Here is a 25,213-nt window from a genome sequence, read left to right on the forward strand (position 1 = left end):
TCTGCAACTCGGCAATCTGTCTGATTTGCTCACGAAGGTGCGCCGCATCTGTGCGCATTTCAGGAAGTCCAGCCCAGATGCTGCCACTCTCAGGGCAGCGCAGCGCCGCCTCCAACTGCCCGCTCACCGACTGTTGTGTGACGTGCCCACGAGGTGGAATTCAACACTGACCATGTTATCCAGAGTTTACCAGCAGCGCAGAGCGATTGTAGACTGCCAGATGTCAACTTCCACCAGAACTGGTAGTCAGGTCAGTCAGCTTCCTCAAGTCTACAATGAGGAGTGGACGTGGATGTCTGATATCTGTCAGGTGCTGAGTAACTTTGAGGAGTCAACACAGATGGTCAGTGGCGATGCCGCCATCATCAGCCTCACCATCCCGCTGCTTGGCCTGTTGAAAAACTCTCTGGTCAGCATGAAGTCGGAAGCTTTGCGCTCGTCACAAGAGACGGGGGAAGAATATTCCCTTGTTGATAGCCAAAGCACCCTGAGGTCTGTTTCTCAGCGCATATCGGAGGAGGTGGAGGTGGAGGAGGATGAGGAGGAAGAGGAGGAGAATGTTGGCGAGACACAAGAGGGGACCATTGTTGAGTCCTTCACTGTTCAGCGTGTATGGGCAGAAGAAGAGGAGTTGGAGGAGTTGGAGGAGGAGGAAATGGACAGTCAGGCCAGTGAGGGGAGTGAATTCTTACGCGTTGGTACTCTGGCGCATATGGCAGATTTCATGCTAGGCTGCCTATCCCGTGACCCTCGCGTTCAAAGAATTTATTCCAGCACCGATTACTGGGTGTTCACTCTCCTGGACCCACGGTACAAGCAAAATCTTCCCACTCTCATCCCTGGAGAGGAAAGGAGTGTGAGAATGCATGAATACCAGCAGGCCCTGGTGCACAAGCTGAAACAGTATTTCCCTTCTGACAGCGCTAGCGGCAGAGTGCGTAGTTCTGCGGGACAAGTAGCGAGGGAGAGTAGGCGAGCAGGCAGCTTGTCCAGCACTGGCAAGGGTACGCTTTACAAGGCTTTTGCCAGCTTTATGTCACCCCAGCAAGACACTGTCACCTGTCCCCAGTCTCGGCAGAGTAGGGCTGATCTTTACAGAAAGATGGTGAGGGAGTACGTAGCTGACCATACCATCGTCCTAAATGATCACACAGCTCCCTACAACTACTGGGTTTCAAAGCTGGACATGTGGCACGAACTGGCGCTGTACGCCTTGGAGGTTCTTGCCTGCCCTGCCGCTAGCGTCTTGTCCGAGCGGGTTTTCAGTGCAGCTGGTGGCATCATCACCGATAAGCGTACACGCCTGTCGACTGACAGCGCTGACAGGCTGACGCTTATTAAAATGAATAAAGGCTGGATTTCTCAGAATTTCCAATCTCCACCAGGTGAAGGAAGCTCAACCTGAATAATTGATCCACTCCTCCTCCTCCTCCTCATTTTCCTCCTTCTCCTCCTCTTTGTACAGTAAAGCAGAGGAAAATGGCTATTTTTTGACAGGGCCCACTGGCTCTTGCTATAGTACTTCATGCATTTAATTTTTCTGGAGGGCCACCTACCCGGTCCTCTGTTTGAAACAATTTTTGTGAGTGCCACATACAGGCACTCAATCTATTCCATTTTTCTGGAGGGCCACCTACCCGGTCCTCTGTTTTAAAAAATTTTTGGGACTGCCACATACAGGCACTCAATCTATTCCATTTTACTGGAGGGCCACCTACCTGCTCCTCTGGTTTGAAACATTTTTGGGACTGCCACATACAGGCACTCAATCTATTCCATTTTACTGCAGGGCCACCTACCTGCTCCTCTGGTTTGAACAATTTTTGGGACTGCCACATACAGGCACTCAATCTATTCCATTTTACTGGAGGGCCACCTACCTGCTCCTCTGGTTTGAAACATTTTTGGGACTGCCACATACAGGCACTCAATCTATTCCATTTTACTGCAGGGCCACCTACCTGCTCCTCTGGTTTGAACAATTTTTGGGACTGCCACATACAGGCACTCAATCTATTCCATTTTACTGGAGGGCCACCTACCTGCTCCTCTGGTTTGAAACATTTTTGGGACTGCCACATACAGGCACTCAATCTATTCCATTTTACTGCAGGGCCACCTACCTGCTCCTCTGGTTTGAACAATTTTTGGGACTGCCACATACAGGCACTCAATCTATTCCATTTTACTGCAGGGCCACCTACCTGCTCCTCTGGTTTGAACAATTTTTGGGACTGCCACATACAGGCACTCAATCTATTCCATTTTACTGGAGGGCCACCTACCTGCTCCTCTGGTTTGAAGAATTTTTGGGACTGCCACATACAGGCACTCAATCTATTCCATTTTACTGGAGGGCCACCTACCTGCTCCTCTGGTTTGAAACATTTTTGGGACTGCCACATACAGGCACTCAATCTATCCCATTTTACTGGAGGGCCACCTACCTGCTCCTCTGGTTTGAAAAATGTTTGGGACTGCCACATACAGGCACTATCCAAATTAAATTGTCTCCATAGCAGCCTCCACACGTTGTCTCCATTGCTACCTCCAAAAGTCGTCCATATAGCTGCCTCCATACATCGTCCCTTTATCAAACGAGGTGTGTCAGGCAGAAATTTGGGTTGTTTTCATGGATTCCACATCAAAGTTGTTAACTTTGTCGCCACCCTGCTGTGTTATCCACAAAATATACTGGCAAACTTTTACCATTTAGGGATATTATTTCAGCGCTTCTTGCGCATCTGTTTACATTCCCCTCACCCGGCATATCCTAAACTTATAAGAACGCTACTACACTTGATCTTATACAAAAGGTTCTTAGAAGTGCTGTTTGGGGAGTAGCCTAGAGACAGGGGCTTGGATTGGCGAAAGCTCGCCTGGCAGCGGAACGCCAGCTCCATGCGCATCATGCGCTTCTTGCGCATCTGTTTACATTCCCCTCACCCGCCATATCCCAAACTTATAAGAACGCTACTACACTTAACTTGGTGCAGGCTGGGACCGAGTCTGACCCTGGGGCTGGTCATATACTGCCGACGCAGAGAATTGCGGGGCCTACCTCGGTCCAGGTCTCAAAGGCCTACTATACCTCCTCCCACCCCTCCTCCACCTCCTCCTCCTCCGAATTACCATCCGTGGGCATGGCGCCATCAGTCGGTAGCTCTAGGCACAGCAGCAGTGCCGTCGCTAAGCGACAGCAGGCGGTGCTGAAACTGCTGAGCCTAGGCGATAAAAGGCACACCGCCCAAGAGCTATTACAGGGCATTCCACATCAAAGTTGTTAACTTTGTCGCCACCCTGCTGTGTAATCCACAAAATATACTTGCAAACTTTTACCATTTAGGGATATTATTTCAGCGCTTCTTGCGCATCTGTTTACATTCCCCTCACCCGCCATATCCTAAACTTATAAGAACGCTACTACACTTGATCTTATACAAAAGGTTCTTAGAAGTGCTGTTTGGGGAGTAGCCTATAGACAGGGGCTTGGATTGGCGAAAGCTCGCCTGGCAGCGGAGCGCCAGCTCCATGCCAAGATCCAACTAACATAGTTTTAACTGCAGCACCTTTAATCTACTACTAGTTCACTGCCTCCATACATGGTCCCCTTATCAAACGAGCTGTGTCAGGCAGAATTTTGGGTTGTTTTCATGGCTTCCATGTTAACTTTGTCGCCACCCTGCTGTGTAATCCACAAAATATACTGGCAAACTTTTATCATGTACCGATATTATTTGAGCGCTTCTTGCTCACCTCCTTTGGTTCCTCTCTGCCACCCATTGGTTTGAAGCCTGAGTCCATTTAGGGTATGTCGCCATGACACTCTCTAGCCTGCCGCTGCTGCCGCTGCCTCTGCATGCCGTCCCCTATAGTGTCAGGGTCAATTATTGGATGTTTTAGATGCTATCTAGCCTCATTCTGTCACTCTGTCATGGCCATGCTGTTGCCCATAATTTTGGCATAATGGTGCGATTAAGCAGCCTCAGAGGCATCCATGCATGCTGCCCCTGCTGTTTCCTGTCCATTTCCGTGGTGTTTCCATCCTTTTCTGAGGTTCCCAGGTGTTTGGCCAAGCTTCCCTGTGCAGAGCCTTGGTCCCCTTGAAAAATGCTCGAGTCTCCCATTGACTTCAATGGGGTTCGTTATTCGAGACGAGCACTCGAGCATCGGGAAAAGTTTGTCTCGAATAACGAGTACCCGAGCATTTTAGTGTTCGCTCATCTCTAGTCATTACTCATAGATAAACAAAGATGAGATCAATCCACAAGTATCACAAGTTCACTGACTCACTGATCTATCATTTACATTACAGACACCTATTACTATATTTTAAAGGAATATTCCAGGATTCGCCATAATTCATATACAAATGGTGCATTAAAATATAAGATAATATGTAAATAGTTGTTATTTAAAATTTTGTTCCCCATAGCTGGAAAATGCTGCTGACATACAATGTAATGAAGAAATGAAATGCTACCGGCCCTTTAATCAGTCCGTTGATTTCCTCTTCATGGAGAAGACACAGGACAGAAGATGCCGCCGGTCACATGTCCACATCACATGTCCTGCACCTGCCTGGGCAGGTCATGTGATCACCACTATGATTAGCTGTAGTTTGTTGGTTGCAGCAGCAAGTATGGCTGGTGTTGTTGGGAGACTTCATCTCAGTGACGATATACACATCATTACTATGGTAACAGAGCAGGACAGTCTTTTACATCATCACTGGGAGCAGAGCATAAGAGGGAGGAGGAGTTACTGAGAACTAAAGGATCATGGGACTTGTAGTTTCCATCTTTTTTGGTAAAAAAAAAAAAATCTAAAATCTTGGCTTCGGTCAGTACAATGAAAGTATTGACTGGGAGAGATTTCATTTTATATCATATTACTCTCCAGACGCCATCTTGTTCACTGTTATCCATCTCATGATTCAGACACCATCTTGTGTCATCTGTTTAGAGATATTATTTGTTGCTGTTTTCCTTCTTTTCTGCAGTGCCTAAAGGTCATGTTTTGACTAAGTTTATAGAAGAAACGATACATAGGGGCACATGTATCATAGTTTCAGCTAGGCAAATTGTCGAATTTTTGCGACTTTTTTGCACCATTTTTGCGACTTTTAACTCTGTTCTGTTTCAATTACGCCTTCTGTATCATTGTTTTGCAGATGTTCTGCGCAACAATTTGCCGTTTTTGCACCATTTTTGGCGCAATTCTGCACCTGGTCCAGGGCAGGTGCAAAGGAAATTCTTCTTTTTTATTTTTTTTTGCACAAGGTGCAAAAACTAGCAGCCAAAAGTCTCTAAAATACACCTCAGAGAGACAAAACTATGACACATGTGCCCTATAGAATTTATCAACATTATTTTGGGAAAATTAGCCTAAGGGGAGATGCTCAAAGCATATTCAAGATAACCTATAGTATTTTATTATTCTATAAATTTTCCACGCCCTTTGCAAAGCATGTTTTCTATATATACCTCTACACACCTGGAATAAAGTGTGATTTGAGTGCAGCTAATGACCGGTGTGTGTCTTTCTGTTATCATCCCTGTACTGGTGGCCATCTTATCCTCTTACTGTAATAATTAATTTGGAGATCACCTTACAACTGAGAAGGGTTGTTGGAGCCCTGGATAAAAAAATCTCTAACATGAACAAGCAAATTGTAGCACCCAGAAATTATATGAAATTCTCCTGAACTATCCAGCAGACAACTATTATTGCTGTAATGCTAAGAGCTGATAATAATCTGGTAATGGTGATACTCAACAAACCCAATTGACCATTTTTCTCTGCTCTTCCCATCATCACATTGCTCCACCTCATGGCCAGTTACAGTTCATGACTACTTCCCATTTTATCCATATTTACTGCCTTGTTCTTCAGTTTTTATTGTAAATAAACCTATTCTGTTGTGCCCTCTGCCAATTGTACAGTTATGGTAGAACCCCGTCTGCTCTGAGCTCAGCTTATCCCGACCTAAAAAATTCAGGTTTATAATGAACTTTGTGGGTTCAGGTCCCCCAGACCTCATTAGAAGTTTTGGGTTGAGGGGCAGGTTTTGGCTCAAAGTGCCACCCCATGTGTCTTTCATGCACGTGATTATTTTGTTTGGTCTTTAAATGCTGCTGGCAAAATTGACAGTGGTTTTTAAAAAGCAGTGGCTTCATTAACTGTACATTGCAGTGTAACATCCATGCTCTGGTCCAGCTAGTCCACATTGACTGACAAAGCTCATAAATATTCTGCCCACTGCTAGTATTCTAACCCACTTCATTTCTTTTTAGATTATCTCTGTTTGCTACTTTTCCGCTTTTCCCTTCTTATCCTTTGTTCTGACTTATCCAACTCTTTTGCATATTGCTACCTAGTATTTTTCTCTGTTTTGACCTGGCCTGTTGACCATTCTCACCTTTTTTTTGTTGTCTGTCTTGTTTCATAGGAAGGGACTGTCTTCATGGTTGTCCTGTATTGCTTAGGATACGGTGAGGAAAATAAGTATGGCTATTCAGGGGTGGGAGCATAGGGCTCGCTGTATTGTTTGTTCTTCTAGAACCCAGTCTCTTTATTACAAGAAGTTAATGGGGCAGATTTACTTACCCGGTCCAGTCACAATCCAGTGGCGGGTTCTCGGTCGCTGATTCGGGTCCGGCTGGGATTCATTAAGGTCCGTGTGCCGATACCCACTAGGTGTTGCTGCTGCGCAGAGGTCCGCTGGAGTTCACCGGAGTTCACCTTCTATTTCTTGGTGCAGGTAAGTGCGTGTCAAGCGACACTTTTTTTTTTTTAAATACTGCAATTCTTCCAAATCTGTCAGGGTTTTCCGATGGCCACGGCCTCCGATTTCCATCGCATGCATGTCAGCGCCGAAGCGCCAAAATCCGATCGCGTGCGCCAAAAATTGGCAATTTGCCGCAAATCGGAAAAAATCGGGAAACCCGGCAAAAAAAAAGTTATTCGGGCCCTTAGTAAATGACCCCAAATGTGTCCACATCTTTAGATTTGTAGTTTTGAGATCTGCTGTTTTGAGATCTTTATAATTTCACATTATAAAGCAGTAAATGTTTTGTTCAGGTGTTATATAGAGGGAACCTGTCATCAGGGGCCCTTTTTCTGGCTCCCCCATGTCCCCAAAAATAATAGTGTGGACATTGTCAAAGTGTTTTTATAATAAAGCTGGCTTTTTCTGATATAAGGTAAAGTTAGATGAAAGTTTTACCTTTCTCTCTGCAGTGCAGTGTTCCATGGGAGTGCCAGTGAGAAGTGGTTTTCCAACCACCCTTAGGAAACCACTCCATCATGCGTCTATTTTAAATAAGAGGGATAAGGATGTTTTAGATATTAAGATTTTATAGATCATTGCAGCCTGGGACTAAAGTTAAGCACCTAGAGAGCTTCTCCTAAGCTTATATTGTCTGTAACTAGGGGTCATCTGTAAGGCTGTTGTCCTTTAGTAGGGGACCACCTGTACATAATTCATAACTGAAGATTTTAGAGTCCCTGTGAAGTCACAGATGATCAAGACGTCTGATGACTTTTCTTACTAATTGCAATTAGCTCCAGCACTAATGACATACAATATAATGACATATCTGTCAAATCCACAAGGATCTCAACCCTCTATAAAAGGGCAACTTCATCCGATGACTTTCATCATCACAAGAGTGAAGAAAACTGTGCATCACTGGACCTTCACAAATCATGATGTAAGAGCAATGTAAGAATTCAATAATTATTAACTTATTTTATACAAATCTTACCTACTTACCTAAAAATTCTAGTGCTGCAGACCATGTGTTTACATGGAGACAAGGTAGGAGGGATTTTTTTTGTATACAGGAAAGTTACAATGGATTTCTGTTTTAGTTTTTTGCATTACACTGTACATTACTTTCGCACTGTTCCTATCTTTCTATGTTTCTTTCCTTACTTTTATATTGAAACAATAACACATTTTTCACAATCTAGACCTTAGTCTTTATAGGGTGAGGCTCAGGGTAGCATTTATGGAGACTTTTTATCCTGTGTTGGGGGGGGGGGGGGCACACAATCTTTTCAAAAGTTTCATCCTTTCATATTTCTGACTTCATATTTCTGACTTCATAGTCTCAGTTCTCATCATTTTCTTCCCCTTTGCATTCACAATTGTTACCTACATTTGCATTTCTGTTGTCATTTTAAACATTTCATCCTCCAGTGGAAGGAGTAAGGCCTTCTCGACATGCAGTTCCCACCTGGCCACCGTATGTGCCTATTATGGGACCTTGATGACCGTTTCTTTGAACCCATTTAACAAGGGATCATCTAATCTAAATAAGTTCCTCTCTCTTTTGTACATTGTGGTAACTCCACTACTTAACCCTATTATTTATAGTCTGAGGAACGAAGAAATCAAGAAGGCATTGGAGAAAATGCTCAGTAATTTAAGAGAAAATATGTGAATGAGATGTTTCCTAATTGTACAATTTTTTATCAAAATAGATCCTGGGTATAAATTTTCCTAGTAGGTAAGAAAGGGGAGGCAGTGTAACAGTCTGAGAAGCTACAGTATGGTGGTGCTCTAGTAACATCTCCAGTGCCTTTTCGGCTCCATAGCATAATTGTAATTGTTGTTTTTAGAAGGGAGGAGACCATGGATAACAAATATAATAAGACTACCATGGTCCCGGTACCTGGATTGATGAGTAAGTGTCCCTGAATTATCATGATGGATTTGGATGGTAGATTTTCTTTAAGGAAATGGAAACTTTTTCTACTTTTCTTTTTTTTGTATACAGGAAAGTTACAATGGATTTCTGTTTTAGTTTTTTGCATTACACTGTACATTACTTTCGCACTGTTCCTATCTTTCTATGTTTCTTTCCTTACTTTTATATTGAAACAATAACACATTTTTCACAATCTAGACCTTAGTCTTTATAAGCGAGGCTCAGGGTAGCATTTATGGAGACTTTTTATCCCGTGTTGGGGGGGGGCACACAATCTTTTCAAAAGTTTCATCCTTTCATATTTCTGGTAAAAAGAAAGACTTGGTGGTAGAGCAATGGCCTGGTGGTAGAGCTGTCTACAATCCTTGCTTCCTACATGGGTATTTGATTTTAATATCTTCAGTCTGTTCTACATCTCCAATCAAAGACCAATTTGTAGCCTCCTTCCATGGTGTAGATGGTCTCCTAATATCACTTTTTAGGAAAACTTGACACTTCGGTCTGTTCTACATCTCCGAACAAAGACCAACTTGTAGCCTCCTTTCATGGTGTAGATGGTCTCCTAATATCACTTTTTAGGAAAACTTGACACTTCGGTCTGTTCTACGTCTCCAAACAAAAAACAACTTGCAGCCTCCTAACATGTTGTGGGTTGTTTCCTAATATCACCTTCTAGGAAAACTTGACACATAAATTTAGTAAAGACTTTTATAACCCATGAAAAAATGGTGGTAGTTATGCACGTGCTTGGAGAGGCTGCTCCACCGATTGACATCATCATTATCATCTGTTCCAAGTTTGCAATATCAGTATTTTAGTAGTATTTTAAAAAAAATAATTAGTGAACTGCTGTACAATACAGGCTGGTGCGTTATTGATTTATGTTCTCTTCTAGAGAAATTCTCGTGTTCTATGATTCTGAAAATGTGTGAAGTTAACCAGACTGCAGTCACAGAGTTCTTACTTCTTGGATTTCAAGGTCTTCAAAAAATAAAAATTCTCCTTTTTACAGTTTTTCTTCTCGTCTACATCGTCATTGTGATTGGGAACCTCCTCATTGTTATTCTGGTGTCCTCTATGGATCATCTCAAGATCCCCATGTTCCTCTTCCTCAAACACTTGGCCACGGCTGATGTTCTTCTCACCACCACAATTGTGCCTTTCATGTTAGACATCCTAATTGTCAATGAGAAGAAGATATTAGTTGGAATCTGCATTGCCCAGATGAACTTCACCTTTATATTTGGATTTGTGCAATGTTTCTTCATTGCTATCATGTCTTTTGATCGATGTCTGGCCATTTGCAATCCGATGCATTATACATCGATTATGAGCTCCAGAGTTTGTATAATGATGATTCGAGGATGTTGGTGTCTGATGTTGGTTATTTCAAATGAAATCATCCTAGTTTTCCAACTAGAGTTCTGCAATCTAAGCCAAGTTGACAGTTTCTTCTGTGACTTTGGTCCAGTGGTAGATCTTGCCACCTCAGACCCTTCTCTCCTTATATTAGTTGACTTCATAGTCTCAGTTCTCATCATTTTCTTCCCCTTTGCATTCACAATTGTAACCTACATATGCATTTCTGTTGTCATTTTAAACATTTCGTCCTCCAGTGGAAGGAGTAAGGCCTTCTCGACATGCAGTTCCCACCTGGCCACCGTATGTGCCTACTATGGGACCTTGATGACCGTTTCTTTGAACCCATTTAACAAGGGATCATCTAATCTAAATAAGTTCCTCTCTCTTTTGTACATTGTGGTAACTCCACTACTAAACCCTATTATTTATAGTCTGAGGAACGAAGAAATCAAGAAGGCATTGGAGAAAATGCTCAGTAATTTAAGAGAAAATATGTGAATGAGATGTTTCCTAATTGTACCATTTTTTATCAAAATAGATCCTGGGTATAAATTTTCCTAGTAGGTAAGAAAGGGGAGGCAGTGTAACAGTCTGAGAAGCTACAGTATGGTGGTGCTCTAGTAACATCTCCAGTGCCTTTTCGGCTCTATAGCATAATTGTAATTGTTGTTTTTAGAAGGGAGGAGACCATGGATAACAAATATAATAAGACTACCATGGTCCCGGTACCTGGATTGATGAGTAAGTGTCCCTGAATTATCATGATGGATTTGGATGGTAGATTTTCTTTAAGGAAATGGAAACTTTTTCTACTTTTCTTTTCTTACATCGAGTTCTAAAAACCATAGTGTCAAAAATATCGGGGACCAGAGAGCCGTCACCTGAGCTGTGAAGGACCCACAGCACGTCCTGAGGTTCCTGTAATTGAGTAGGGAAATAGTCAGGCGAAGAACACAATTCAATAAAAAGATTGGGACTGCAGAAAACAGGCTGTAGGACTTTTTTGTAGGTAGTAGTAATGGTCCGAAAAAAAGTGAAAGCAAACAATGTAGAGCCATACAAGGTAAGTTTGTGTGCGGCTCACCTTCTCCAAAGTCATCGGTTTCTGGAAGTTCTGGGAATACAATCTTCACGTGAATCTAGCAAGTTTGGAGTGCAATCGGGTTGCCTGCTAGGACCCCTTCATTTACAATTTTACCCCCTAGAGTATCTAAGCAGACATATTGGGGCACATTTACTTACCTGGTCCATTCGCGTTCCAGCGGCGGCTTCTCGGACGAGCATTCGGGTCTTCCCGCGATTCATGAAGGTCCTGCGCCCCATGTCCACCAGGTGTCGCTGCTGCGCCGAGGTCCACCGAGTTGCGTCGGAGTTCACTGATCTCTTCCTGGTGCATGTGAGTATGGCCCGTGCGACAGATTATTTGTTTTAAACGCGGCGTTTTTTCCGAATCCGTCAGGTTTTCGTTCGGCCACGTCCCCTGATTTCTGTCCTGTGCATGCCAGCGCCAATGCGTCACAATCCGATCGCGTGCGCCAAAAACCCGGGGCAATTCAGGGAAAATCGGCGCAAATCGGAAGTATTCGGGTAACACGTCGGGAAAATGCGAATCGGGCCCTTAGTAAATGACCCCCATTATGATACCTCTAGTGCTGTGAGATAGTGTGCTGACAATGTGGTTAGATTATCAGGGTACAGGTTTATATACACTTTCATTAAGCTTCTGAACACACTTCTAGTATCTGACACATAGAAAAGATGTCCATAGATGTGGTCATTGAGGGGAGAGCGTGGATGCCCCACTCATTTCACCGGCGATAGGCTCCCTCCAAGACCACATCTATGGTAATGTAATTGCACTTTTTCATCTGCATTTGCTACTTTGTTGCACTGTAATAGACTGGGCTGAACTATACAGTACTACCTCATTTTTTTTTGCTTGTTTGCACCAAATATTTATTTTATTGCTTCAGTCTTTATACTGGCGAGATAAGACTATCCTATATCATTTATTAAAGTGTATATAGTGGTGTATCTGGTGCTACCTGGAGGTCTGGTTTTGGGGATGTTTTTGAGTTGTACCCAGTATGGGTTTTAAATTGTTTTAAATATTTGTTTTTATACCAAATAAAGGATCTTATTTTCCCATTCTGCTTTTTCTTATATATTATGGATTAAAACTTATCTTAGATCTGATAATACTTATTATTTATCACAAGTTACCCCATTAATTGTGGTATGATTTTATTGTACATATGTAAATATGTTTATATAACTATTATTATACTTAGGCCTCTCTGTTACTCTGTTATTTCTAGATTCAGATCCACTTGGTTGTTCTAACCAAAACGTCGTTTTGATCTGTAAAGTACTGATCACGCGCTGTTAATGTTATTTTGGTGAAGGCCTAATGTCATATCATGTTTGAATAAATGAAAAAAAAAAAGATTGAAGCAAAAGTGAGTTGTGTTTTCCATACCACCAATCATCAATGAGTGTGCGGTACCTCCGTTATGATCAGATATCCCCAATTATTCCTATTGTGTCTAAGTAGGAGAATAGAAATACAATACACACCGGGCATGTAGAGTGCACATTCCCAAGGTATATATGACACCTATATAAAAATAACAAAGAATGATAAATAACACCAACGCGCAATATACCCTAAAGGTGATCCTTATGTGTGTAAAGCTTCAGTTGCACCACGTTTGTTCATTAGCATTTGGAACCTTGTCCCCTCCTGCTACACAATATAAGATCAGGTAGAAAACTCGAGGGCCACCAGGTGCCTATACAGAGGAGTCGGGATCACTGCTATCCATGCAATTTTTAATCAAATCAATAAATATTATTTTTAAAATAAAGAAATAAATTTTATATTTGACCTTGCCCACTTTTCCCTCTTCTAAACTCCCCCCTCATCTGAGTTCATTGCGAACAGTTGGTTAGAAAGACAATGGGACCACCAGTCAAAGGCCAGACATGGACGGTAAAATCAGGACACCAGTAGATCGTAAAATTCTGCTCCTTTTTTATGTTTTCAAATAAAAATTTTTGCCAGTGATTAATTTTATAACTTCTCATTTCCAACACAGAGATTTCCAGGGACATAGGAAGTGGAATAAGGTGAGGTCTCTGGATACATTTTATTATGCTACTCTGTAATCGGAATAACATGTAATTATATCTTCTCAAACTTCTATGTTATTCATTGTTCAGAAAACAAATACCTTATTTTTTCCAATATTGTGTCACAACAATCCTCCCGGGAGGCAACTTTCACATTAATTATAGTAAATCACCTGTCTCATTTATTTACATCATTAATGTGAGTTTCATTATCATGTCAGGATCCTGGGGGAATATTCTGTGTTTTTCTGATACTATTAAAGATGCCAACATCTGGGACAGTTTATCGCACACCGAGGAAAACCCAACAAGACTTATATGTCACACTTCATCTCACACAGAAGGGAACCGTTGGTAAGTGTAACATTATAGGTAATCATATTTTACATGATACAGTTCAGTTCTTTCTGCATACTTTTTTGCTTACTTCATTTAGTCTATAGAGGAATTAAAAATGACGTGTGAGGCGAATGAGACACAAGTCACTCAGATTCATCTTCTTGGATTCCGAGATATGTACAAATACAAGATTCTTCTATTCATTGTGTTTCTTCTGACTTATACATTAATAATTGGCGGAAATCTTCTAATTATCCTTCTCGAGTCATCTATGGAGCATCTCAAGACCCCAATGTTCTTCTTTCTGAAACACCTATCCAGCGCTGATGTCCTGCTAACCACCACCGCCATCCCCATGATGTTGGACACTGTACTAAAAGAGGAGAGTGTTATTTCCTTTTGGGGCTGTATAGTGCAGATGCATTGTTTTGGTATTTTTGGGTTTGTCCAATGTTTTATCATTGCCGTTATGTCATTTGATCGATATTTGGCCATTTGCCATCCATTACGTTACTCTTCACTGATGGTTCCCAATCTTTGCCTCCAGCTTGTCGTTGGGTCCTGGTCCTTAGTCACTGTTCTAGTATCAAGTGAGATGTTTGTTGTTATTCAGTTTGACTTTTGTGGCTTGAATTCCATTGACCACTTCTTCTGTGACTTTGGTCCCGTAGTGGTATTGGCCACTTCAGACATTTCTGAGTTGATCGTGCAAGACTTTATTATTGCTATGTTTATAATATTTTTTCCATTTACTTTTATAATTTTGACCTATTTTTGTATTTTCTTTACCATCATTAATATCCCCTCAACATTCGGAAAAAGAAAAGCCTTCTCCACCTGTAGCTCCCACCTGACCTCAGTGTGTGTGTATTACGGGACCCTGATCACAGTTTACATGACTCCGACTGATGAGAGCTCATTTGATATCAACAAATACCGATCTCTGCTGTACATTATAGTCACCCCATTGATGAATCCCATTATCTGCAGTCTGAGGAACAACGAGTTCAAGAAAGCAATGAGCAAAGTAAAGAACCATTTCTTTCCAAACCAATGGTAAAGTTTAAACATTTAATGCAAAAGTTCACCCTTATGTTAAAGATTAAAATTTATTGTGATTTGCTAAAAAAAAACCTAGAAAGGCTTCAATTTTCTACACCATAAATAGGTGTCCATACAGAGACAGATCTTTAATAGGTAACATAGCACATTGTGTTGTCAGAGGACTTTGTACTATTGGGTAAGGAAGGACAAGTCTACATTTTGTACTTGGTTGACTACTGGGGAGGATTGACTTACAATGTTGCTGGTTTGCAAGGACTGAGTGTTTACTGATGGGAATAATTATTTCAAGGCAGATCCACTTGTATAAAATTAGGATCTGACTCAACAAATGTGGTTGAAATGGTTTGAAGAACAATAGATTCAGTTTAACTGAAATAGTTAACTTTAAGTATATTCTGTTAGAAAGTAGTTAAGTCTTACATAAAATATTTATTCTATTAAAACTAAAAATTTTAAGTTAAAATAATTCAGGTATTTGAAGAACACCTGAGAGCATGTGGTAATAGGTTATCATAATTTGGTTGGTTATTTAGGGAAGAAACTGTTAGAAATATTTTTAATATAAGAATGAAAGATCCTTAGAACTTGGTCCATCGAAGACCAAAGGTAGATTCTTCCATTTACAAGCTATTGTACGTGTCTATTTCCTTGTTTCCAGTCTCTTACATGACCAAGTACTGTACTATAGAAAAAAATCATGAATGTAATGGCATAATATAAAATACTACTAGTAGGGGTTGGTATACTTTTGGCATGAATCATCGATTTAAACAGCTGACAATCAGTTCGTTTTGGAGTAGATACATTGGTTTGGTTATTGTACTACATAATGTCATGGGGCTTCCCAATATTTCAGTTTGATGTAAAGGGGGATTTCTCTCAAGGAAGCACAAAGTATTCTTTATTCCACCCTGAATTTGTTTTTGTACCAGAAAATTCTCAACCTAAAGCTTAGATGACAAATATTTATGCAAATTTAGATTCTAGTTTTAACAGGAAGTGACTAGAGATGAGCGAACATGCTCGTCCGAGCTTGATGCTCGGTCGAGCATTAGGGTACTCGAAACTGCTCGTTACTCGGACGAATACTTCGCCCGCTCGAGAAAATGGCAGCTCCCGCCGTTTTGCTTTTTGGCGGCCAGAAACAGAGCCAATCACAAGCCAGGAGACTCTGCACTCCACCCAGCATGACGTGGTACCCTTACACGTCGATAGCAGTGGTTGGCTGGCCAGATCAGGTGACCCTGGGATAGACTAGCCGCTGGCCGCGCTGCTCGGATCATTCTGTCTCTGGATGCCGCTAGGGAGAGAGCTGCTGCTGGTCAGGGAAAGCGTTAGGGTGTTCTATTAGCTTACTGTTAGGCAGGAGTGATTCTCAAAGAACCCAACAGCCCTTCTTAGGGCTACAATAACGTTCTACTTTTTTTATTTTAATTTGCATCTTTTACCATTTTGTGAGGAATTAGCAGGGGGACTTGCTACCGTTGTGTTTAGCTCTTAGTGGCACACATATCCATAGCAAAGACCGAAGTGGCAAAATTCAGTAGGGGTTGGATTTCTATTAGGCAATAACTCAGTGTCATCTCATCTGGCATAGTAGTGTGCTTCCTTTGATACTTGGCTAGAAAATAGCCATAGGAGAATACAAACAGCTTCTTGAAGCCTACAGTAGCGTTCTATATATTTGATTTCTGGTTGATCTGCTGGTGGCTGTAGTTTCTGCAGTGCATGTACTTGCCAATTCTGAGCAATTTGTAGTGAGACTTGCGACCGCTGTGTTCTGCGCTTAGTGGCGCACATATCCATAGCAAAGGCCGAAGTGGCAAAATTCAGTAGGGGTTGGATTTCTATTAGGCAATAACTCGGTGTCATCTCATCTGGCATAGTAGTGTGCTTCCTTCGATACTTGGCTAGAAAATAGCCATAGGAGAATACAAACAGCTTCTTGAAGCCTACAGTAGCGTTCTATATATTTGATTTCTGGTTGATCTGCTGGTGGCTGTAGTTTCTGCAGTGCATGTACTTGCCAATTCTGAGCAATTTGTAGTGAGACTTGCGACCGCTGTGTTCTGCGCTTAGTGGCGCACATATCCATAGCAAAGGCCGAAGTGGCAAAATTCAGTAGGGGTTGGATTTCTATTAGGCAATAACTCGGTGTCATCTCATCTGGCATAGTAGTGTGCTTCCTTTGATACTTGGCTAGAAAATAGCCATAGGAGAATACAAACAGCTTCTTGAAGCCTACAGTAGCGTTCTATATATTTGATTTCTGGTTGATCTGCTGGTGGCTGTAGTTTCTGCAGTGCATGTACTTGCCAATTCTGAGCAATTTGTAGTGAGACTTGCGACCGCTGTGTTCTGCGCTTAGTGGCGCACATATCCATAGCAAAGGCCGAAGTGGCAAAATTCAGTAGGGGTTGGATTTCTATTAGGCAATAACTCAGTGTCATCTCATCTGGCATAGTAGTGTGCTTCCTTTGATACTTGGCTAGAAAATAGCCATAGGAGAATACAAACAGCTTCTTGAAGCCTACAGTAGCGTTCTATATATTTGATTTCTGGTTGATCTGCTGGTGGCTGTAGTTTCTGCAGTGCATGTACTTGCCAATTCTGAGCAATTTGTAGTGAGACTTGCGACCGCTGTGTTCTGCGCTTAGTGGCGCACATATCCATAGCAAAGGCCGAAGTGGCAAAATTCAGTAGGGGTTGGATTTCTATTAGGCAATAACTCAGTGTCATCTCATCTGGCATAGTAGTGTGCTTCCTTTGATACTTGGCTAGAAAATAGCCATAGGAGAATACAAACAGCTTCTTGAAGCCTACAGTAGCGTTCTATATATTTGATTTCTGGTTGATCTGCTGGTGGCTGTAGTTTCTGCAGTGCATGTACTTGCCAATTCTGAGCAATTTGTAGTGAGACTTGCGACCGCTGTGTTCTGCGCTTAGTGGCGCACATATCCATAGCAAAGGCCGAAGTGGCAAAATTCAGTAGGGGTTGGATTTCTATTAGGCAATAACTCGGTGTCATCTCATCTGGCATAGTAGTGTGCTTCCTTTGATACTTGGCTAGAAAATAGCCATAGGAGAATACAAACAGCTTCTTGAAGCCTACAGTAGCGTTCTATATATTTGATTTCTGGTTGATCTGCTGGTGGCTGTAGTTTCTGCAGTGCATGTACTTGCCAATTCTGAGCAATTTGTAGTGAGACTTGCGACCGCTGTGTTCTGCGCTTAGTGGCGCACATATCCATAGCAAAGGCCGAAGTGGCAAAATTCAGTAGGGGTTGGATTTCTATTAGGCAATAACTCGGTGTCATCTCATCTGGCATAGTAGTGTGCTTCCTTTGATACTTGGCTAGAAAATAGCCATAGGAGAATACAAACAGCTTCTTGAAGCCTACAGTAGCGTTCTATATATTTGATTTCTGGTTGATCTGCTGGTGGCTGTAGTTTCTGCAGTGCATGTACTTGCCAATTCTGAGCAATTTGTAGTGAGACTTGCGACCGCTGTGTTCTGCGCTTAGTGGCGCACATATCCATAGCAAAGGCCGAAGTGGCAAAATTCAGTAGGGGTTGGATTTCTATTAGGCAATAACTCAGTGTCATCTCATCTGGCATAGTAGTGTGCTTCCTTTGATACTTGGCTAGAAAATAGCCATAGCAATAGGATAGGATTGTTTGGTTTTAAAAACTCAAAAAAAAACAAAAAACACAAAAAAACACAAAAAAAAACAAAAAGAAGTAAAAAAAAAAAAAAAGTTATAACTCTCATTTTAAAAATGTTTAACCCGAGGGCTAGGGGTAGAGGACGAGGGCGGGGACGTGGGCGTCCAACTACTGCAGGGGTCAGAGGCCGTGGTCCTGGGCGGGGTGAGACACCACCTGCTGATGAGGGAGCAGGGGAACGCCGCAGAGCTACACTCCCTAGGTTCATGTCTGAAGTTACTGGGACTCGTGGTAGAGCACTGTTGAGGCCAGAACAGTGCGAACAGGTGATGTCGTGGATTGCTGACAATGCTTCGAGCAATTTGTCCACCACCAGTCAGTCTTCCACGCAGTCCACCCATGTCACCGAAATCCCCACTCCTCCAGCTCCTGCACCTCAGCCTCCTCCCCCCCAGTCTGCCCCCTCCCAGGAAAATTTGGCATTTGAACCGGCATACTCTGAGGAACTGTTTTCTGGACCCTTCCCACAGTCACAAACCACTTGTCCGGTTGCTGCTGAGCAATTTTCCGATGCCCAGGTTTTCCACCAGTCACAGTCTGTGGGTGATGATGACCTTCTTGACGTAGTGGAAGTGTGTAAAGAGGTGTCCGACGATGAGGAGACACGGTTGTCAGACAGTGGGGAAGTTGTTGTCAGGGCAGGAAGTCCGAGGGGGGAGCAGACTGAGGGATCGGAGGATGATGAGGTGACAGACCCAAGCTGGGTTGAGAGGCCGGGTGAACACAGTGCTTCTGAGACGGAGGAGAGTCCTCGACCTGAACAGGTTGGAAGAGGCAGTGGTGGGGCCAGACGGAGAGGCAGGGCCAGAGCTGGTGCATCAGCGCCACTGTCAACTAGTGAAGCTCCCGTGGTGAGGGCTCTTGCGGCGAGGGCTAGATCTTCAGAAGTGTGGAGGTTCTTTAAGGAAACACCGGATGACCGACGGACTGTGGTGTGCAACATTTGCCAAACCAGGCTCAGCAGGGGTTCCACCACTACTAGCTTAACTACCACCAGTATGCGCAGGCATATGAATGCTAAGCACCCCACTCAGTGGCAACAAGCCCGTTCACCTCCGGCCGTGCACACCACTGCTCCTTCCCCTGTGTCAGCTGCTAGTCAGCCCCCTGCCCAGGACCCTGGCACAAAAACCCCATCGTCGCCTCCACGATCCTCCACAGCATCCACCAGCGTTCAGCTCTCCATACCCCAGACGCTGGAGCGGAAACGCAAATATAGTGCAACCCACCCGCACGCCCAAGCCCTTAATGTGCACATCTCCAGATTGCTTAGCCTGGAGATGCTGCCCTATAGGCTAGTAGAGACCGAGGCCTATCGCAACCTCATGGCGGCGGCCGCCCCTCGGTATTCGGTCCCCAGCCGCCACTACTTTTCCCGATGTGCCGTCCCAGCCCTGCACCAGCACGTGTCAGACAACATCATCCGTGCCCTGACCAACGCCGTTTCTGACAAGGTCCACCTGACCACGGACACGTGGACGAGTGCTGCCGGGCAGGGCCACTATATATCGCTGACGGCACATTGGGTTAACTTGGTGGAGGCTGGGACCGAGTCTGACCCTGGGGCTGCTCATATACTGCCGACGCCGAGGATTGCGGGGCCTACCTCGGTCCAGGTGTTTCAGGCCTACTATGCCTCCTCCTCCTCCCACCCCTCCTCCACCTCCTCCTCCGAACTACCATCCGTGGGCACGGCGCCATCAGTCGGTAGCTCTAGGCACAGCAGCAGTGCCGTCGCTAAGCGACAGCAGGCGGTGCTCAAACTGCTGAGCCTAGGCGACAAAAGGCACACCGCCCAAGAGCTATTACAGGGCATCACGGCGCAGACTGATCTGTGGCTGGCACCGCTGAACCTCAAGCCGGGAATGGTTGTGTGTGACAACGGCCGTAACCTGGTGGCGGCTCTGCAACTCGGCAGACTGACACATGTGCCATGCCTGGCCCATGTGTTAAATCTGATAGTGCAGCGTTTCCTCAAGACATACCCCAATCTGTCTGATTTGCTCACGAAGGTGCGCCGCATCTGTGCGCATTTCAGGAAGTCCAGCCCAGATGCTGCCACTCTCAGGGCAGCGCAGCGCCGCCTCCAACTGCCCGCTCACCGACTGTTGTGCGACGTGCCCACGAGGTGGAATTCAACACTGACCATGTTATCCAGAGTTTACCAGCAGCGCAGAGCGATTGTAGACTGCCAGATGTCAACTTCCACCAGAACTGGTAGTCAGGTCAGTCAGCTTCCTCAAGTCTACAATGAGGAGTGGACGTGGATGTCTGATATCTGTCAGGTGCTGAGTAACTTTGAGGAGTCAACACAGATGGTCAGTGGCGATGCCGCCATCATCAGCCTCACCATCCCGCTGCTTGGCCTGTTGAAAAACTCTCTGGTCAGCATGAAGTCGGAAGCTTTGCGCTCGTCACAAGAGACGGGGGAAGAATATTCCCTTGTTGATAGCCAAAGCACCCTGAGGTCTGTTTCTCAGCGCATATCGGAGGAGGTGGAGGTGGAGGAGGATGAGGAGGAAGAGGAGGAGAATGTTGGCGAGACACAAGAGGGGACCATTGTTGAGTCCTTCACTGTTCAGCGTGTATGGGCAGAAGAAGAGGAGTTGGAGGAGTTGGAGGAGGAGGAAATGGACAGTCAGGCCAGTGAGGGGAGTGAATTCTTACGCGTTGGTACTCTGGCGCATATGGCAGATTTCATGCTAGGCTGCCTATCCCGTGACCCTCGCGTTCAAAGAATTTATTCCAGCACCGATTACTGGGTGTTCACTCTCCTGGACCCACGGTACAAGCAAAATCTTTCCACTCTCATCCCTGCAGAGGAAAGGAGTGTGAGAATGCATGAATACCAGCAGGCCCTGGTGCACAAGCTGAAACAGTATTTCCCTTCTGACAGCGCTAGCGGCAGAGTGCGTAGTTCTGCGGGACAAGTAGCGAGGGAGAGTAGGCGAGCAGGCAGCTTGTCCAGCACTGGCAAGGGTACGCTTTACAAGGCTTTTGCCAGCTTTATGTCACCCCAGCAAGACACTGTCACCTGTCCCCAGTCTCGGCAGAGTAGGGCTGATCTTTACAGAAAGATGGTGAGGGAGTACGTAGCTGACCATACCATCGTCCTAAATGATCACACAGCTCCCTACAACTACTGGGTTTCAAAGCTGGACATGTGGCACGAACTGGCGCTGTACGCCTTGGAGGTTCTTGCCTGCCCTGCCGCTAGCGTCTTGTCCGAGCGGGTTTTCAGTGCAGCTGGTGGCATCATCACCGATAAGCGTACACGCCTGTCGACTGACAGCGCTGACAGGCTGACGCTTATTAAAATGAATAAAGGCTGGATTTCTCAGAATTTCCAATCTCCACCAGGTGAAGGAAGCTCAACCTGAATAATTGATCCACTCCTCCTCCTCCTCCTCATTTTCCTCCTTCTCCTCCTCTTTGTACAGTAAAGCAGAGGAAAATGGCTATTTTTTGACAGGGCCCACTGGCTCTTGCTATAGTACTTCATGCATTTAATTTTTCTGGAGGGCCACCTACCCGGTCCTCTGTTTGAAACAATTTTTGTGAGTGCCACATACAGGCACTCAATCTATTCCATTTTTCTGGAGGGCCACCTACCCGGTCCTCTGTTTTAAAAAATTTTTGGGACTGCCACATACAGGCACTCAATCTATTCCATTTTACTGCAGGGCCACCTACCTGCTCCTCTGGTTTGAACAATTTTTGGGACTGCCACATACAGGCACTCAATCTATTCCATTTTACTGGAGGGCCACCTACCTGCTCCTCTGGTTTGAAGAATTTTTGGGACTGCCACATACAGGCACTATCCAAATTAAATTGTCTCCATAGCAGCCTCCACACGTTGTCTCCATTGCTACCTCCAAAAGTCGTCCATATAGCTGCCTCCATACATCGTCCCTTTATCAAACGAGGTGTGTCAGGCAGAAATTTGGGTTGTTTTCATGGATTCCACATCAAAGTTGTTAACTTTGTCGCCACCCTGCTGTGTTATCCACAAAATATACTGGCAAACTTTTACCATTTAGGGATATTATTTCAGCGCTTCTTGCGCATCTGTTTACATTCCCCTCACCCGGCATATCCTAAACTTATAAGAACGCTACTACACTTGATCTTATACAAAAGGTTCTTAGAAGTGCTGTTTGGGGAGTAGCCTAGAGACAGGGGCTTGGATTGGCGAAAGCTCGCCTGGCAGCGGAACGCCAGCTCCATGCGCATCATGCGCTTCTTGCGCATCTGTTTACATTCCCCTCACCCGCCATATCCCAAACTTATAAGAACGCTACTACACTTAACTTGGTGCAGGCTGGGACCGAGTCTGACCCTGGGGCTGGTCATATACTGCCGACGCAGAGAATTGCGGGGCCTACCTCGGTCCAGGTCTCAAAGGCCTACTATACCTCCTCCCACCCCTCCTCCACCTCCTCCTCCTCCGAATTACCATCCGTGGGCATGGCGCCATCAGTCGGTAGCTCTAGGCACAGCAGCAGTGCCGTCGCTAAGCGACAGCAGGCGGTGCTGAAACTGCTGAGCCTAGGCGATAAAAGGCACACCGCCCAAGAGCTATTACAGGGCATTCCACATCAAAGTTGTTAACTTTGTCGCCACCCTGCTGTGTAATCCACAAAATATACTTGCAAACTTTTACCATTTAGGGATATTATTTCAGCGCTTCTTGCGCATCTGTTTACATTCCCCTCACCCGCCATATCCTAAACTTATAAGAACGCTACTACACTTGATCTTATACAAAAGGTTCTTAGAAGTGCTGTTTGGGGAGTAGCCTATAGACAGGGGCTTGGATTGGCGAAAGCTCGCCTGGCAGCGGAGCGCCAGCTCCATGCCAAGATCCAACTAACATAGTTTTAACTGCAGCACCTTTAATCTACTACTAGTTCACTGCCTCCATACATGGTCCCCTTATCAAACGAGCTGTGTCAGGCAGAATTTTGGGTTGTTTTCATGGCTTCCATGTTAACTTTGTCGCCACCCTGCTGTGTAATCCACAAAATATACTGGCAAACTTTTATCATGTACCGATATTATTTGAGCGCTTCTTGCTCACCTCCTTTGGTTCCTCTCTGCCACCCATTGGTTTGAAGCCTGAGTCCATTTAGGGTATGTCGCCATGCCACTCTCTAGCCTTCCGCTGCTGCCGCTGCCTCTGCATGCCGTCCCCTATAGTGTCAGGGTCAATTATTGGATGTTTTAGATGGTATCTAGCTTCATTCTGTCACTCTGTCATGGCCATGCTGTTGCCCATAATTTTGGCATAATGGTGCGATTAGGCAGCCTCAGAGGCATCCATGCATGCTGCCCCTGCTGTTTCCTGTCCATTTCCGTGGTGTTTCCATCCTTTTCTGAGGTTCCCAGGTGTTTGGCCAAGCTTCCCTGTGCAGAGCCTTGGTCCCCTTGAAAAATGCTCGAGTCTCCCATTGACTTCAATGGGGTTCGTTATTCGAGACGAGCACTCGAGCATCGGGAAAAGTTCGTCTCGAATAACGAGTACCCGAGCATTTTAGTGTTCGCTCATCTCTAGAAGTGACATGATTGAAATTGTTTTATGGTTAAAAATGAAAAAGTTTGCATAATATATACGCAAAAATGCTAATATCTAGGGACAATGATCACCCTTTTCAAATTTTAGAAAAAAAAAATCACAGTGAGACTGTTGTACATTTGCAAATATCACATTGTTTAAAGGTCTGAGTTTTATTGTGTTGTCCACGTTCTATCCACGTCTTATTTTTTCCACATAATGGTGAGTTATTTGTCATCTACATTTTGTAGCATTTTACTGTGTGTAGCTTATTCTCTGTAGTGTAAACATAGATTTACCTTCTCTGCTGCTTTGATTGTTTCCTCACTGCACCTGTTTCTGCCCGGCAGCCCAGCTTGCTCTAGTAGTAGTTGTCCCTTGGACAGCTGCATACTTCTCTGTGCTCTCGGATCTTTGAGCTGTGGCCGAAATACCTTAGAGTCTGAGGTTTCGAGATCACATTAGGACCACCCACATTTGTCTCTGGTTAAAAAGGTTTTCTTATCGGCTCTTCATTTTGGTTGCTATTTGTATCTTGCTATTTGATATCTTGACTTTAGCTTTTTCCACTTGTCTAATTGATTCTGTACTGCACTTCCTTTATTGCTTGTCCTTTTCTAACTTTGTTGTAGGGAGGGTCTTTCTTCAGGTCACTCTGTATCACCTAGGATACAAAAAGTAAAAAAAGCAGGTAGGGCTATTGTAGGTTAGTGTCAGGGTACGATCTCTCAGTGTTCCTGTTTCTGCTACATGCTTTATAGCCATATGCTGTTTTTCACATTGGCAAAAAAAGCTTCTGTAAAATGTAAAAAGATGAAAATCTGTGAAATAATGAAAATTAGAATTACAAAAAACTGCATGGCGTGAACAAGGAAAGTTCTCAAAGGAGGCAAACACACAGGTATATACAGGTAGTTCCCTACTTAAGGAAATCTAACTTAATGAAGACACCTAGTTAAAGACGGTCCCCTCTGCCCCCTGTGACCTCTGGTGACCATTCTGGATGTTACTCTAGTCCCAGACTGCAATGATCGGCTGTAAAGTGTCTGTAATTAATCTTTACAGATAATTCTTGGTCCAATTACAGCAAAAAAATTGTTACTGGGGCAATTTTTTTTTTCTGTATCTACAATTATAAAGTATAGAGTTTTGACTTACATACAAATTCAACTTAAGAACAAACCTATGGAACCTATCTTGTACGTTACTTGGGGCAAAACGCCGGCTTCTCGGACGAGGGCACGCAGCTACGAGGAGCTGCGCGCCCCAAATGTCAGGGTAGGAGGAGAAAAGAGGCTACTGTAGTGTGGAGTAG

General features: G+C 44.1%; 2 protein-coding genes across 2 annotated transcripts; both read left to right on the top strand.

Moving 5' to 3' along the window:
- The first annotated feature begins 9,641 nt into the window (after positions 1-9,641).
- On the top strand, positions 9,642-10,577 carry LOC140128633 (olfactory receptor 10A7-like). The gene has a single exon (XM_072150330.1). It carries the CDS (start codon positions 9,642-9,644, stop codon positions 10,575-10,577), a length of 936 nt encoding a protein of 311 aa, XP_072006431.1.
- Positions 10,578-13,665: 3,088 nt separating this feature from the next.
- LOC140128634 (olfactory receptor 5P81-like) lies at positions 13,666-14,610 on the top strand. Its single transcript, XM_072150331.1, has one exon. It carries the CDS (start codon positions 13,666-13,668, stop codon positions 14,608-14,610), a length of 945 nt encoding a protein of 314 aa, XP_072006432.1.
- The last annotated feature ends 10,603 nt before the right edge of the window (positions 14,611-25,213 follow it).

Source organism: Engystomops pustulosus, chromosome 4 (genome assembly GCF_040894005.1).
Source record: "Engystomops pustulosus chromosome 4, aEngPut4.maternal, whole genome shotgun sequence".
Classification (NCBI taxonomy): Eukaryota; Metazoa; Chordata; class Amphibia; order Anura; family Leptodactylidae; genus Engystomops; species Engystomops pustulosus.